The 17641-nt window shown below is 32.7% G+C and overlaps 3 protein-coding genes across 11 annotated transcripts in view; 1 reads left to right on the top strand and 2 right to left on the bottom strand.

Annotated features, from left to right (window-relative positions):
- LOC120343571 (anoctamin-4-like) overlaps positions 1 to 14980 on the top strand; it is a 36643-nt gene extending 21663 nt beyond the window's left edge. For all 8 annotated transcript variants that reach the window (XM_039412794.2, XM_039412792.2, XM_039412788.2 and 5 more), the window contains 10 exons: positions 6050 to 6216; positions 6493 to 6590; positions 8148 to 8191; positions 8339 to 8452; positions 9581 to 9733; positions 10229 to 10379; positions 11143 to 11256; positions 11619 to 11712; positions 12057 to 12174; positions 12695 to 14980. In XM_039412794.2, the coding sequence (XP_039268728.2) occupies positions 6050 to 6216; positions 6493 to 6590; positions 8148 to 8191; positions 8339 to 8452; positions 9581 to 9733; positions 10229 to 10379; positions 11143 to 11256; positions 11619 to 11712; positions 12057 to 12174; positions 12695 to 12810 (1169 nt within the window). In that variant the 3' untranslated portion in view covers positions 12811 to 14980. The remainder of the gene's footprint in view (positions 1 to 6049; positions 6217 to 6492; positions 6591 to 8147; positions 8192 to 8338; positions 8453 to 9580; positions 9734 to 10228; positions 10380 to 11142; positions 11257 to 11618; positions 11713 to 12056; positions 12175 to 12694) is intronic.
- Positions 91 to 5433, bottom strand: LOC120343572 (uncharacterized). The gene is made up of 7 exons (XM_039412795.2): positions 3723 to 5433; positions 3358 to 3487; positions 2918 to 3065; positions 2136 to 2796; positions 1494 to 1540; positions 1241 to 1288; positions 91 to 765 (listed from the first exon to the last, which is right to left on the bottom strand). Exons 1-7 carry the CDS (start codon positions 3877 to 3879, stop codon positions 520 to 522), a joined length of 1437 nt encoding a protein of 478 aa, XP_039268729.2. The 5' UTR covers positions 3880 to 5433; the 3' UTR covers positions 91 to 519.
- Positions 14981 to 15468: 488 nt separating the features above from the next.
- On the bottom strand, positions 15469 to 17339 carry LOC120343573 (phosphatidylinositol N-acetylglucosaminyltransferase subunit A-like). 2 transcript variants are annotated; one of them, XM_078110665.1, is made up of 2 exons: positions 16923 to 17339; positions 15469 to 16630 (listed from the first exon to the last, which is right to left on the bottom strand). In XM_078110665.1, exons 1-2 carry the CDS (start codon positions 16960 to 16962, stop codon positions 15627 to 15629), a joined length of 1044 nt encoding a protein of 347 aa, XP_077966791.1. In that variant the 5' UTR covers positions 16963 to 17339; the 3' UTR covers positions 15469 to 15626. The 2 variants fall into 2 exon arrangements, with proteins under 2 accessions (XP_077966791.1, XP_039268730.2); XM_039412796.2 differs by having other exon boundaries at positions 15469 to 17136.
- Between the last annotated feature and the right edge of the window lie 302 nt (positions 17340 to 17641).

Here is a 17641-nt window from a genome sequence, read left to right as displayed (position 1 = left end):
TTGAACAAATAGCATTACTTGGGTATCATAATATTTGTCAGGACGCAAGTACTCTGAGTCTATTTAGTCTTCATTCATTAGGAAACAATCGACAAATATCAAAACAAACATAATGTTGTTCAAAGATAATAGGTGTTTATTTTTTTTTGCTTGGTGATTTCTTATAAAGGATATAATATGAAATGTAAGCATAAATTATGACAAATAAGTAAAGAATCATTATGCATAAGAGTAATGCTTGTTCAAGTAATACCGGTACTTATCGCAATTGTTTTATTTTTCAAAATGAAAAACTGAAATAATATACAAAATATCAATGTAATGCGATATTTAAAAAGGAAAAGTAATAGGTTTGTGACTGATGTACAACTGTTATTTAGTTGCAAATGAAATTGACAATAACAATCAGCTACTACAAAAGAAATTGATTTGGTAATCATGAAATTTTGAATGTTTAATGCTGTAACATATGAGCAAAATAAGTCTCATTGTCTCATTAAATATTTGGACATCTTCTGTCTAACTTATCATTTGCTCTTCTTCTTCACTTTCTTCATCATCATCTGAAAATGTAAGTTCTTCTTCCTCTTCATCTTCTTCTGCATTTTCTCCTACACGTAAATATCTACATTGCTTCATGTTTTCCCATTCTTCTTCTGTAAGTGCCATGTCTTCCAGAGACATTGGTATGCTGTAGTCTCGAACTTGTAGTTGTTTGGGTATATTGTCGAAAACTGGAGGCATTGTGAACACTTGTGGAACACCCTTAAAAACATTTTGTATTTAACTTTGTACTCAGGATATTGTTTATTGAAATGCAACTCCTTGTTTACTTCCCACTCGATATTTATAGACGAAACATAAGTACAAATGAAGATTTTATTCTCAATAAAAACGAATTGAACATTTAATAAAAGATATATAAGAACCAATATAAAAAGAAATGAACAGTGTTTATAGCTGGGCAAGTCAAAGTAATGTAAGTAAAAGGTACCTAATAGAATTAATGTTGGACGCTTGGCAAGTGGCACATGAATACAGTTCCTCGTTACCAAAATAAATCAAGCCAGTTTTGAGCTTTTGTTTGTTTCACAGTAAACCAACCGACATAAAAATGTAAATTCTGTTCAGTTCCACCATACTGGGCTTTTGCAAATTTATTCTAATATCGAATATAACTATTTAAAAAAAACAGATTAACAGTTTGTCTCTATAGCTCAAAAGTTTTCAATAAACTCACCCCTGCTGAAGATTCTCTCAATTCTTCTGCAGATATAGATAAATGTTCCTAAAAGAAGTAATATTATTGTTATTTTGATAAATATTGATCACCACATTGAATATTGAAGGAGGACAATTTTTTTTCGTTCAGTATTTGCATTTAGTTTGATTTTTGTAGATATTGGATTAATGTTTCGTTCTTTGATAATATTCTGCAATAATGGTTCTATTACAAAGTTATAATTTTGACGTATTGATCTTCGAATGCTTACCCCATGATCTTCATCACTTGTTCCAACACTCACTTCTTCCAGATGTTCTGAAATGGTTTTAAAAATTTTGTTATTTATTAATGTACTCACAACTTATTTGCAATTATAAAATTCATTTTAAATCTACTACTCTCAGCAATATTATGAACCAAACTTATTTGAAAGTGTTAATCGAATAAATATCATCTATATTTTGTACCAAAGCAAAAATAGTATGGTTTGTCATCAAATTTCACATATACAACCCATAAAATTGCATTAAATGTGTATTTATGAAATATATGGCACTAACTGCCTTAAAATATAATGCATTGTACCAGGCCTCAAAACAAGCGAGACATGGAATTTCAATCTATATTTCAGGGGTTTGCAATTTAGAATCTTTTAGTGGATAATTTTCAATATGTCACAGAATGCTAGTCGGTAACGGCTACATCCACGTTCTGTGGGGTAGACATTTAGAACCACCAATTGGTTGGATGTACCATTGCCAGATTTGTACTTGCGGACTATCATATAGTTGAATCATCTTATTGTATTTTTTCCTCCGGAAAAATTTTGAACGAGAACGATTGTCTACAATAAAATGCTGTTCATACCTCAGGTAAAATGCTCTGTATTATCACTTATAATATTACATACCTAAATCTTCGAAGACCCTTCTATCCCTTCCTTTGTATATATTTTCCATTGCTGCTGATAGATCTTTGCTCCCTCTTGGTTCAGTGGGAGGGGATAAGAAACCTGGACTTTTGTTTGTATTGCCGTATTTAATATAGCGATGTTTTCTTTGTTTGGATTCACCTTCTTTTGTTTTTGAATCGTTGATATTTTTTGGAGGGCCATTTTTCTTTAATATTTTGGCTTTAGTACTGGGTATGTTTTTAGTTTCTGTCGGCTCATTAGTCACTTTAGGTTTTAAAAGAGTCTCTCCATACCTTTTGCGAATATCTGAAATGGGTGAAGGACCACCGTCATCTTCATTTGCAATTTGCCTATTTGCCTTTATACTGGATAAATCTTCATTTTGCTTTGCAGCCAATGCTGATTTTTTGTTCTCTTTCTTTGAAATTGTTGTTGTTTGCACTTGCTCAACATCCTTTATGTTTTGATTTGCGATCATATTGTTGGACTCCTCAGTTGCTGGGGAAATTACAATTGTTGCTGGAGGTTTTAATTGGATTGAGAGCTTGTTTGAACCTTCATTGTTTAATGGAGGTAATTTTCTGGGAATGTTTGGACTCAAATATCTTCTTTCTAAACTGGGACTTGCCAGCATTTGTGGAGAGCCAGTTGGGCTTTCCTGAACAAAATATTAATAAAGTTAAATCAACTGAATATTGCCGAATCCTGTGCTAACAATGAAAATAGTTCTAGTTCTTCATGTGTTTAATGTTGATTTTAAATATTGAAAGTTATTACACCTTCTGTTTGACAATATCATCAGATTTTTTCAGTAAGTAACTTCCCGGTTTTCCAGTTGTATTGCTGAGGAAATGTGTTCTAATGATTCGATCACTGACAGTCATTGGAGAGCCTATCGGTGATTCATTCGGTGATAAATTCTTCGGACTGAAGAAATGTTTTATCATTGTTTAAATAATAATGTTTATATTAACAAAAACGACTTTCGAAAATCTACTTTTCACTCAATATATAAAAGAATTGACATCATTATGAAGTTTGAATAAAAAGTAACTTGGCAAGTTGGTTGTACAAAATTTTTTTTAAGTTAATCGACAAGCTCATAGATACTAACATTGAGTGCAAACACTACTGTGAAAACTATAATATGGCTTTTATGACTACTTGTATCACTGATAATATAAATAGAAAATTAATTAAAAAAAAATGTTGTATTTACCTTGGTGAAATACTTCTACTTCTTGTTCCATCACTTTTTGAAAGATGGGTCAAACTTCTTGATCTGCTCTCTTCTGAGATTTGTGCATTTTTACGAGGTAGCATTGGTGAGAGAAGATTGCTTTTTTTTCCTATATTGGATGACAAAATTTTTCATTCAAATATCCATACCAGGATCTCACCATTTTTTGAAAGTGGTTTCGGCAGAAAATATTTGCTTGAAATAGTGTAGCCTACTTGTTTTTGCTAAAATATAAATGTTCTCTTTCTTAAATTTTATTTATTTGTTTTCTTAATCAGTTTTCTTTTAAATACATTATTCTAATGTAACCACTATTGATCAAATTGATACAGTGAAATACTAACCTTCCAGTTTGTCATTTGCTGTTGCTCTTCTTAGCATGGGAGAATTCGGAGCTGAGCGACTTGAGTTACTCACAGTTGTCAAAACTTTCAGTCTCTGCATGTTCTCTTGATGTATTTCATATGGATCCAAATGATGAGGATTTTCGGTGACCTCCATTTTGCTCTTTCGCAAGAATGTCTCGTCTCTTATGTTGGAGTAATATTTATTAAAATTAAGACCTTACTTTTACTGTCTTGATAAACAGTTGTTCATTTGACAAAAGTTATAACTGAATAATATTCTACCAAAATTTGAAACTTTAGTGATCAATTCACATCGGCAATATTAAGTGCCTGAATGATTAAAATAGTGACATATAAGTAAGACATATATTGTGAATTTAGACCAGTCGGTTCACAAAAACGAGACTTGGAAATTGTTGACAAACTACTTATTTGATGTTGCTTTGATTTATTCCACTGAGAGAAGTGGTCATACTAAATATTGTAATACATTTTTGGCAAACCTAGGAAGGAAATATATCCAAAACAGATTTTTAAAAATAATAAATTGTATATTATCTCATGTAACTCATAATAACATCTTGTCTACAAAAACCACCTTGCACGCTCTCTATACTAATGCTAGAATGAGTTCCAGTAGTTCTTCATTCCTACATATGTTTTTCATTTGGGAAACAAGATATCTTTGTAATTGTTTGACTTCTTTATATAGAATTTATTTACATCATCGCCCATTGTTCTACAAATATATCATTGTCAGTCTCTCTCATTCTAAAATTTGTTTTGCGTCAATCATTATGTTATCAGAAAACTTGTTTTCGAGTGTTTGATTGTGTCAAATGTTACTAGAGTTCATTTAATAAATCATAGCTTAAATGAAATTATGGGAATCTAGCAGCACTCATGTCGTTTGATATTGTCAATTTTTCTTTAGATCAACCCCATTATAAATGTTTTGGATCATTTCATATTGCAACAAGCAAATAATAATTTCAAATATAAATGTTATTATCAATTAAACAGTTTAATATCGTTTTAAATAGTAATTTTCTTCAAGAAATTTTATTTTTGATTTTACCAATTGAGTTGGAATCTATGTCATATTCCACTTAAATCACCTTTAAGTACAACTATTCTCCGGAATATTCCAAGCACGACCCACTCTCGGATAACTATACTTCATCAATCATTTCGTTCAATCTGATGATTGATAGGTATATTGGTTTCTGGAAAGTGTATTCAACTTTGTCTTGATGACAACAATCCATTGATTTCTGTATGTTTTCACTAGTGTCATGTTACAATGTACGTCTGTCTATCTTTTCAAATAGAATCACCTTCATATTGTCAAAGGTTTTCACTACATAAACATTATCTATTGTGTAGTGGGTTTAGTTTTAGTAGACTTACGCATGAAAATAAATTCTCACTTTTTCACTCATTTGTACTAAATGTATCTTTGGTGCATCTTTTGAGCATATTAGTCAAGTTTTCAATAGCAAAATTGATAATGATTCCATCTAAGTTTTCAATATTTCTAAATAGGCCTTACATTTGAAAAATTAATTTTTCTGCTAATAGAAAATCAACATGTTTCAGACTATCATATCAAAATAAAATAGAGACTAAAGTATTACTATTCGAGTGAAATCGAAAATGGTATTCTAATAGGAGCATTCTCCTACTCTCTTTTCACTCATATTTTCTCTCTTTATAAATCTATACTCTTACGACAACCAGTTACCTATATTTTTGCTATGAAATATTCTCCATGCCAATTTGAACTTAATTCATGTGGCCTGGGATTAAGTTTCTCAATGAAGTCACTTGCTTTTGCCTTAGTCCCATGTGATCAAAATCAATATGATTTTTTCAATAGAATAACTAAATGACAACTGTTTATGAATCCTTTCTCATAGTCGAGTGGAATTTTAAAATCTCTATTGTTAACATTTGCATTGGGAAAAGTATATAATATTTGTACATGATAAATATGACATTGACTTCCTTTACCTTATCTTGCAATATTCTTTATTAATAATTCTCAATTATTTTGCTTGAGAATGACATCGGAACACAGTTCACTTTGAACAGCTGTGTTTTTATTAGCTAAAAAATCAAATAATGCTGTATTTATGTTATTAAACAAGCTTGTTGGCTTCACAATTTAGCTATTATTATGATTGGTGAATATACTGGCATCAACATAAATATATCAGGAATTTTATACAGTTCACAACAGAATCATAATACAGAAACAAACATTTATCAGAATAAATTTCACTCTTTTATTTTTTATTTTTTCAACTACATTTTTTTTTCAGAGGCTCCAAGAACAGCTACAGATTTTGAAGATTCTTTCACTCTGAAGATGTTTCTTTTTCAAGCAGTCAACTATTATTCATCAATTGTTTATATTGCATTTTTCAAAGGTAAATTCAATGGAACTCCATATGACTACCGGAGACTACTTGGTTATAGATCAGAAGAGGTAAGTTTAAATTTTGAAGAAGATTGTAGAAATGATGTTTTTATCAAATGAATAACAACAATTTAAGATATAAATATCCATAATAAGGATTTGTGGTTTTCCGCTTCTAATATGGTATAGTCTATCAAATTTATTAAATCCTGGGAAAAGCCATGGTTGTGGAGTTTGTACTCTTGCCATAAAAAACCTCTTAATTGCTCGTTTTTGACTAAATGAATAACAGTTTCAGCAGATTGATGAAAACTTTTGAAAACAAACTTTTTTGTTTTTTACCAGTGTGATCCTAGTGGTTGTTTGATTGAACTCTGCATTCAGCTTGGTATCATCATGGTATTGAAACAAGCCTTCAACAATACAAAAGAAATTATCTTGCCGTAAGTACTAAAATATCATGTTGCTATTCAATATCTATCCTGTTGTTTTGCCCAAGTTTTTTGTTGTTGAACTCATAAATGAGGATAAATATAAATTTATTTTGACTCTATAATCAGCATAACAGATAATAAATTAAAAAAATTATGAAAACAAAGAAATAAAAAGTGATTATAGAATCAGGAGAGCAAACAAAACCTCACATAAATGCATCTGCATAGTCAATTGGGGATAGTACACTGCATATTATTTCACATGACACTATAAAACATGTTTGAGGAGATCTGGTGAAAAAATGTGTTACTAGATGCGTGGATACTTTAGATTAGTGGTTCTTAAAGTACATGATCTATGGCACTCCTTCCAATAACTCTCAATGCTTGAGGTACCCTGCTCTTCTATAAAATACTTAGTCTCCATCAGTCTTTTTATGCACCATGTACGTTTAAGCAATAAAAAGCCAACAAACAACAAAAGTAATAGTGCATTAGGGTCAAAGAATTAACCAAATCAATGTCAATTAAATTTAAATGAATGTGGTGGTCTCGAATGACAAATATTGATGGCCTTCTCTGGTGGCCCCCAGGGGAACACTTCTTTGCGGTCTGAAGGCCCAGTTCCAGAAACCCTTCTCTTGATATCATTGAACTTAATTCAATTATCACTGACATGAACTGATTATAAATAAATTTCTCAGTGTTTATCTTCTAATTTTATTATGTCTCTGTGATCATGTGTGCGTGTGTGCTTCAATTAATTTGATACTTTTGAGTGAGCAAACACTTACCACTTCTTTTGACAACACCTTTCAATCTAAGTATGTTTTAAACTTTTCTCAAGGTTTTATTTGGTATCCCGATTCTGCAATCAGTTTTATTTATTTTGTTTTTATCACTTATTTTATCGTCTATTATGCTGGTAATAGAGAGGAAAATAATCTTATACTGTTTGAAAGTGGAAAATATTAGATTCTTAGGTATACGATACAGTTTATTGATTTGTTATGTGTAATTGTCAATTGCTTGTCATTGTAATACTTTCATATTAATTGATCTATTTATCATAGGATAGGATAGGATTTACATATTTATCCCGGGGGAGAGGAAAGGCGATAAGACGGCTTATTCATATGGCGAACCACGGCCTCTCGTCCGGTTACCATTCCAAGTCGGGTATGGGATTAGTTATATTGTTTGTTTTCGGAAGCATGGACTTGGTGGTGGAGGAAGCCGTAACCGACCAGCGGTTACGTGAACCACCCAACGACGGCGAGGAGTCCAGCAATCCTCTCGCACATAACCATTCCCGCATGGGATTCGAACCTGCGAACCCACGCAGAGTAATTAGAAGCGCGTTGGCGAGCGTATTCCTAACGTTCAGCTCGTTGAGCCACACCGCCGCGCCATCATTTTAAGTTTATGTAGTGAATTTACATTCCAGTTCATTTATCGAATTTACAAACTTCGTATTTGCATTTTGCATAAAATTAAATTGTCTGAAATATTTGTAAAGTAGATATTGAAGTTTTGATTTCATGATTGATGACATTTTATTTTCAGACTTGTGAAGAACTGGTGGGCAAAACGTTCTTTCTTCAGGAAGGGTATGCTTTATAAATTAATTTGTTAGCTCCTATAGTTCACAATATTATATTTGTGCCTTTATTTTTAATATCCATAAATGAAAAGTAACAAGCATATCACTGAATTGTTAAATAAGAAATCATATATTTATCATATATATATTACAGAAGAAAAAGATAAAGTGGACTTATATAAAGATCTTCATGAATCTGCATTATACAGAGATTTTCTACTAGAAGATCCAGGCCGAAGATATTTGTTTTCTGAGTATTTAGAAATGGGTATGTTCAAATTCAATGTGCAAGTAAATTATTACCGTTACTAATTAGAGCTCGACCGATATCACTTTTTGACGCCGATATCGATATCGATATATTGGCCAACTATGCCGATATTAATATAAATCATATTTTGAGCCACAAAATGGGCTTTTATGATGTACCTCATGAGTCTGTAGTTTCATTTTTATATTTATTATCATTGCAGTAAAATATAACCAACTCCAGTTAATGCTTGAACAAATGTTATTCTGTAACTTTTCCTGCTACTTCAATATCAAGAATTGTTAATCTGACGTTTTTAAATATAACTATGTGCATATGTTAAGGGTATTGGAAAATATAAATTGATATATTTGAAAGTGAATCGTGATAATGATAAATTCCCTTATTTATTTAATAATAATGGATTATTTTTTTTTTTTGTAATTCTCAGCAAAATGATAAACAACCACCAATATAGATAAAACTGTTAGGTCATAAATGCGGAACTGACATTATTGCTTTGAGCTACTTGTACCCTGTTTCTGTGATTACTAACTCACCAGCTTCATATCGATTATATTTATAAAACCACCGATTATTGTTGATATTGAATTTGCCTTTTTCTTATTGTGCACTCTCTCAAAAACGTCACTTTATAAAACGTCACTGTTACTCCGGATAATAACTTTTCAGTTATGATCATGCATGAAAAGGCTAATTATGAGACGCCGGGAAATAGGAGAGACACCTTTTTAACGCAAAATGAAAGCGAGAGAAATTTTGGGAAACCAGTTACGCAGGGATGAGAGCCGTTGCAGCACGCAGCACGGTGCTTGCCGAGTACGGCCGAGATATATCGTCGGTTCACGGCCGATATGATATATCGGCTAACACGCAATATCGGCCCGATATATCGGTCGGGCTCTAGTACTATAATGCATTTTTTACAAAGAAAGTACTAATAATTTCCTTTTTCAATTTGATTTTCATTAGGATTGTTTTAAACTTTATTCTTATCGTTACAGTTAAATTTGTTGGAATCCAGATTTTGAAGCCTTAACACCGTACTAAATTGCATTCTGAGTATTCATAATTTTAAATATTATTCTAACTGAGTCTCAACATATATTTTCGAACTGTTTTCAGTCATTCAATTTGGATTTGTGACTTTATTTGTTGCATCTTTTCCTCTGGCTCCGTTATTTGCTCTTCTCAACAATGTTATTGAAATAAGATTGGATGCTTATAAGTTTACCACACAAATCCGGAGACTTCCTGCCAGAAGATGTGAAAATATTGGTGAGTTCACAATACTTTATCAAACAATTCAATTTGATGATGACAGATTTTCAGTGTTTTAAGCATATTTTAATTCCTTCGTACTGAACAAGTCTTGGTATAAGCAGCAGCTCATAGTTACCCATGGAGGTTTGGAATGTCCTTTTTTTTACATAGATTGCCCAATTTGTTACACCTCGAAAAATTGATTCTCTAGAATTGAGTGACAGCGTATTGCATTCTGATCTAACCATTTCAGGAATTTAGATATCAAGTAAAAAGTGTATCACCATATATCAAAAACTCAGTAGGCTATTTGAAATAAATCAAATCTTGAGTGTTAGTATCTACTCAATTAAGTGGTAGTTTATATAGAGCTTTGTTGGAAAAATGGTTTGCGAACAGCCTATGAATAATTTAAAATTTCTTCAGCTGTTGGATCTATTGAACATTTCATTTTTCTATACTTAACAATCTTACAGTAATATTTTTATTATCTTATACAATTTGTTTTAGGTATGTGGTTTCCAATTTTGAAAGGGCTCAGTACACTTGCTGTTATAACAAATGGTTTAGTAGTAGCTCTGACATCAGAATTTGTTCCACGCCTGGTTTATAGATTTTTATACAGTCCTTGCATTGGAGTGGAAGACATTTCAAATATGTAGTAAGTAAATATATTTGTTTATTTTCATTTTCCACCGAACAAAACATATCTAGTTATAGATGAGGATGTTATGCATTGCTCAAGAAAAGAAGAAGATTGATGCTTTCAAGAATAGGATTTGCATATTTATGCTGGGTAAAAGAAAAGCCGACAATTGGTTTAATCATGGGCTTGATCATATGGCGAGCCAAGGCCTCTCGTCCCCATTCCATGTCGGGTATAGAACTAGTTATCTAATTATTTCTGTCAAATGCATGGCCTTGGTGGTGGAGGAAGTCGTAACCGAACACTGGTTTACGTGAACCACCCTAAAGCGTGAGTAGTCCAGCAATCTTCTTGCACATATTTATCCCCCACAAGATTCAAACCTGCAAACCCACACTGGGTGATCAGAGGTGCGCTGGTGAGCATAATTCTAATGCTCAGCACAATGCTTCACATTGCCAGCTGTCCGGAATGTGTACGAGATTAGTTAGTGATCTGAAATTGTATCAATGGATAAGCTCAATTGGTTTAGGAAGCCAAAGTCAGTCGTATGACTACTTCCACAAGCTTCAAACCAGTGTCTTATGCACATGGTTATCAGCATTGTTATAGCAGCACAAGTATTTCGATTGATTCTTCTCAATCCATAAAAAATATCTTTGATATGTCCTAAGGCACATTAAGGCCCCTAGCAAAATGTAGTCGATGAATGATTTGTAAATGCTTATTGGAACCAAATTATCATAACAATGCTTAACACTCTATCAATTTTTCTCAGTTGCATGACTGGTTATGTGAATGCAACATTGATGGATATAGCAGTTTCAGAAATAGATCGTGGTAATCATCCACCTTATAACACTTCACTTCCAGGAATTCCTGACAAGTGTTGGTAAGATTATTGTTATATTTTATGTGCTGACTCACCAAAACATATGGTGGACAGTGATTGTTAACTTTATAACATCAAAGGAATCCATGCTTATTTTAATTTATTATCATCGTGTTGTTACCATCATGTTTTTTACTGATCGTGTATTGTCAAAAGAATGGGAAATGTCTTGTTTTTTACTTTCATTCTATGCCACACCTTCTTTTTCTCAACTTTTATGTCAGATGTTTTGAACCACATTTGAAATTCTTTCAGTTTTCCTGAATTTTTCTTTCTGATTGTCTTGGGTTTTTTAATTTATTTTGTACCTTTATAGAGATCAGGGAAATGATATTATCTTTGCATCTCTCTTTTTATTTCAGGTTCAGGGCATCAGATCCATCTCTTCCAACACAACCAATAGTTTCATTCTGGCATGTATTTGCAGGAAAAATCACTCTTCTAGTGGTGTTTGAGGTGATATATTGTAGTGCTTTTTCATTCAATTTTGTTCGTTGATCTGCCCTACTTTTCGCCCTACAAAATGAGTTGAAAGATGTGGAATTTCATTATCACCCGTTTTCAGAATTTTATGGAACACATGTTTGAAATCAGCATCGACTATATTTTGAAAATCACCTTCACCAAAATATTTTTGTTGTCTCGAAATTAACAAACTTTGGAACCGGGAATTCAACTTTAGTACTTCAATCAGATTTGAAGAGTTTTAAACCTGCATTCATACTTGGTTCGCAACTCTATGTGTAAAGTCACACTAGTTCCAATTAGAAATTGTTAACAGTTTCCTTTTACCCATGCAGCATGCTGTTTTTGGTCTCAAGCTTCTGATTGATTTGATCATACCAGATGTACCAAGAGATCTCAGTCAACAAATGGAGAGACAGAAATATTTAGAACTCAAGTTGTTGTATGATAGAGGTATTTATCCACTAAACTGCAAATACAATTTATATTACATGGTCCTAACTGTCTTGTGTGGCATTTGAAATAGCTAATTTGCAAAGTGAATTAAGAGATATAGCTATTCTCAGTATTCTAACATTGTTTATTATATTTTGTATAATTTGTGTTTTTTCATATTTATTGCGAGGAAGAAATCAACATATGCCTAATTGTATGGTGAACTACAAGCCTCTAGCCTTGTTACCAGTCCAGATCAGATTAGGGTTCAGGTTCACCAATAAATCAATAGAGATTTATGGGCATTGATGACAGAAGAACACGTAACTGAACACGTTGATTTAAACTATCTCATGAGGACGAGAAATCCTCATTTATATTTCCTAACATTTAGAACAATGCACCAATCCTTAAATTCTCATCAGCTTTAACATTTTACTTGAATTCCATCCAAACTCAAATAAATTTCCATGTGCAATGTTATAAACTCCATATTTTACAAACTATTAAAAAAAGACTATATATTTGTATGATATAGATGAAGAAAAATTGGGATCCTCTGGTGGCTCAGTTAAAGAAAAACATCCGAGAAAAGAGTCTCCTCCAGACGATAATCAGCCTTCGGCATCTACAATGGAAATGGAGGAAGTTTGACGGGGAATTCAAAAATAACCATGTTGCATCAAAGTATCACAAGTATACCATTTGTAGGGATCATATCATTTGGCGAAAAATTTTGTTTATTGATATATTGGAACATGTATTTTTACATTACATACTATGGATGATGATGGATATCAACTCAGGACTAAATTCTTCAAGGCACAATTTTTTGAGAGATTATCAATGTTTAAGTTTTTCTTCAATTCTGTTAGTTTTTTCAATGTTATTCTACGGGTTTGTTTTGTATGGCACACGGGATAAAAAAAATTAACAAATTGTGTTTTTTTTTTAATTTGTTCAAAGTGTCAGTCTTTTGTATTATTCAAAATGTATTCATTTTTGTGCATATCTTAATTCTACCTTTCGCTATAACAAAAGCTGAAGTGAGAATCTTTCATGACAACAAATTATGAGATTATTTATCTTTCTGAGCCAACTGGTTCTGGTTCTACATATATCAAGTATATTCATACATCCAATGAATCGATTCAGCTCATAGCCGGGATGTGTGACATTCTTCCAGCAAGCGCTTGCATACCAGATAGGGTAGATTTTAATAAAAGACATACATTCACCTTTGGATATTTCGACTCAAAAGAATCTCTCCTCATCTTATGATTCTTTATGTACCATGAATACCGAGATCAAAGTATTTTATGCACATGCTTTCTTACCTTTCTTTGTGTCAGTTTGAAACGAATTTTGTTAGTTAAATGTTTTATTTATATTTTTGTGTGTTATTTTTATAAAGCATGGTATTCTAGGATAGAATATTCCTATTCATCCTGGGGAAGCTGATAAGATGGCTTGATCATATTAGAATAAAAAAAATTCTCTTACTAGTCCATATCTGGGTATATTCTCACATATGGAAATGGGTTAACCTTCTTCAGATACCAAGTTCATTTTGGTACCTTTACCAGCCTTGGAAAACCCCTATTCTTCACCTCATATGGTTTCTTTTTTATTTCTCAAATTTACCATGAAAACTCATGTTGTTTTAGATAAAACTGTGAATTAGGCTATTTTAATCTGATTAGCCAAAATCATTTTAACAAGGCCAGACACTTCATCAAACTAATTTGTGTCTTGCTGTTAATCCTACCTTGAGAATACATATTTAAAATATTTACTTCAATGTTGCTTACCTACTTGTACATAATTTTTATATTTTGTTTATATTAAGTGCCAGGTCCATTCATGTGATATTAATGTCTGATCAATGTTGATTTAATGTGAGGATTCTCATATAGAATATTTGTTGTTGATCCCAACTTTCCATAACACCATGGTCATAGTGTATATCTTTGAACAATTTTACTGATAAAATCATAATACTGTCAGAGACAAACATTATTTGTAGATGGCATCATTGTGTATATGCTCGAAGGGGTGAACATCATTCAAAAATAATGAAACTGTGAACTACAGCATGAGAAAGACAATAAACCACAACCCTCAACACGCAAGAGCCTTCTGACAGTAAATGAGAAAGGCCTTCTGAATCTGATTAATTATTCCAAAAGTTTATAGCTTCACTCATCAAAATTTCAGGATGGCCGAGAATGGTCTTGACATCTTGAACATTGAGTTTTGTGTTTATCAAATAGTTTGTTTTATTCTCACAGCCTGAACAAATGTAAATGTTTTTATATTCGTAAATGTATTTTTGGTTGATTGGATGTGTTCGTACTTATTTGTTAACAGAAATTATTGGCACTTTTAGTATCCGATGTGGTATAACCATATACTAGTACTGAATTTGAAAGGTACATACTTATTCGCTGTGCAGACGATTTGTGCAATTGCATGTTTTTACTTTGTTTTTTTGTTCCATTTCTATGTTGTAAAAGATGAAAAAGAACAAATTGAGATAGGTTACTGTGGTGTAGTTGTTTGAGATCACGATATATTTTCATGCATGCGGAATGAATAGTCAATAAGTGTGTAAGAACAGGTATATTTGAATATTAAACTCAGTGTCAACGACGCACAGGTCAAATATTGCTGATAATTGTTATGTAGACATATTCAAATAAATGTTGTATTTTCAAAATTCAACCAATCTTGGTAGTAATAGATATAGAGTAAGGCTGGGATGTGAAGCAATGCAAGTTCATGTTTTCAATAAAATTATCAAGCAGGGGAATGAATTGACAAATTATACAGCTCAACCATTATATATCAATGATGCTGCTTCTCAGGGGACTAACAATTTACAGTACTGCCATAGTGTGTGTACCAGGTTAGGGTTAGGCCATAATTTTATCCCGATTTTCCTCATTTTAGTCCTATTACGAGTTCGGGACTGTCTGCGTTAGCCAAGTCCATTTACACAACTTGATGTAAAGTAGGCGAACAAAATCAGTTATCTCCATATTGGTACACACACTTCTGGAGTGCCCAATTTACTAATACTTTGGATGAAAACCTCCTGATACAGAAACCAAACCTCATTGTTGACATTGATATTCAATTCTGTTCCGGTCAATTCAAAGAAGTTTGCCACAAGAAGATAAGTATGGATTAAACTGACAAAACAAAAAACATCCAGTCCCTAATAATGATGCACATTGCTCTATATGTTAAATCGGACCAGCTGCCATTTTCAAGTTTATACAGACTTGCCATTTTAAAGTCAATTAGGAACTGCTTATAAAGTGAATATAATGAATCATTAAATCAAGCGAGAGCAACTTTAACTATTCACAAAAGCATACTGTGATGTCAAAATAAGAGATTTTTAATTTAGAAAAATAAATAAAAACATTAAAATTTGGAAAACAAAATCACAACAGATATATAAACTAATTCATCATTGATGACTTTTTATTTAAATTATCTGAGACGTTTCGGGTCGTTTTTATATTGATAGGAAACATCCATTCCAAAAGCCAACAAATGAGTAGTGAAACATATCCTACTACAACAAAACATCTTCCTACGACAGGACCACATTTTTTAAACAGTAATAATCGTTCATGATGAGGAAGTAAGGGTTGTTCTGCCATTGAATCATAAACCTTTTCTGTTCTTTCAGCAACTTTGGGCCATGTATATAAAACCGATGTTCGATTATACATTTCATAAGGATCCATTTCAGTTCCTTCTCGATGTTTTAAAATTGCGACTTCTAAACCATCTATAAGATGAGATACTGATGGTTCTCTCAAAATTATCATATCGTGAGGAAGTACTTCTGGTACTCCTCCAACTTTCGTGCTCACAACCTGCAATCCACAACATGCAGCTTCTATTATTGCTATACAAAATGCTTCAGTTAAGGATGTGTTTAGAAAAATATGCCCTGTTGTCAGCACATCTCTCACATCTGTATGAGGAACAGCACCTAAAAACTTTAATCTTTCATGCAGCTGGAATTTTTCTCTCGTTTCCTCAAGAAGAAGACGCTTGGGACCATCGCCACCAATTACAAAATCAATATCTTTGTGCCGAGAACATAATATTGGTATTAATGAGGCAAGGAGGTCCATTCCTTTTCTATACACGAGTCGACTTATGACCACAATCCTTATCCTGTCTTTGACTTGATTCTCAGTTGCTGGAGTAAATTTTGTTGCATCAACAGCATTTGGAATAACATATACTTTTTTTGGCTCAATATCGGCACGTAACACAGTATTTTCTTTGCTTGTGTGAGAGACGCATATTACATGATTTGTGTATGTCAGTGTTATTTCTAAAAGTTTATTTGTGATAATGGAGGATCCATCAGCAAAACCGAAGAGGGAGTGATCTGTGAACACAGTCCTAATTCTCAATGTTTGTGCATGGTGAATAGCTTCGATAGCTAATGCAGAAAAAGCAGAGTGTCCATGTAAAATGGTTATTCTCTCGTGTAACAAAACACTTCGAATCAAGGGAATAGTTGCAAAATATGTAGGTAAAATACATTGGTTATACATGACCACAAATGGAAGATAATAAACTTTAAGATAATTTGTGAAGTAACGTATTCCCTTTCTATTGCCATAAGAATGAGTGATAATAATTACTTTATGTCCTCTTGCAATAAGGCATTGCGACAGTTGATATATATGACTTTCCACTCCTCCCACATTAGGATAGAAAAAATCACAAACCATTGCAATAGAGTGTTTCATGTTTGTATTCAAGCTTCATCAAACTTCAACAACTACCGTAACTCCCAGTTCTACCGCATACGTTTGTATTCAACGTCAACGATTCTAGATGAGAAACGCAAGTGGCAGTGCCATTTGAATCACGCCATTAATAACAAGACACGCCACCACGCGATGTCATGTGTCATCGCGTTTGACCTTTAGCATCAGGTTTGCTGTCCGGCCGTGAAAAGCTTCTCACATTACAAATTATCGCTGTACCTACCTGAATTCGTCTGAGGCGCCCTTTTTCATTTAACCAATGTTGCCTGTATAATACGGCAGCAGTAGTAGCACGGTGATATTTAATCATCGCCATGCATAACATTGTTAATCATAGGTCAAGGTCGTCACAGCAGGTACGGTATACCGGTATTGCACTAAGTAATATTACTAACATAATAGGCTTAATACCAGAATAACACAACTTGATTGGTGTTATATAGTCTATTATGGATGTGGGCTATGGCCGATAATCTAAATTGTTGATTAAATCAGTAAATTTGACCACTCTATAATAAATATTAAATTATTAAGAAGAACCAAGCTTTCCGTTGGCCAACAGGATAATGTTGATTTGGGGTTCTATTATTCTATCAACAACGCGAATACAGAAGTAGGCATCATCATAAAATAATTGATAACGTTAGAGTTATATGTTAATGAATATTTTAAAACTA

The sequence above is a fragment of the Styela clava genome, chromosome 3 (genome assembly GCF_964204865.1).
Source record: "Styela clava chromosome 3, kaStyClav1.hap1.2, whole genome shotgun sequence".
Classification (NCBI taxonomy): Eukaryota; Metazoa; Chordata; class Ascidiacea; order Stolidobranchia; family Styelidae; genus Styela; species Styela clava.
The sequence above is the reverse complement of the archived record's forward strand: the minus strand, read 5'-3'. Positions and strand labels throughout refer to the sequence as shown.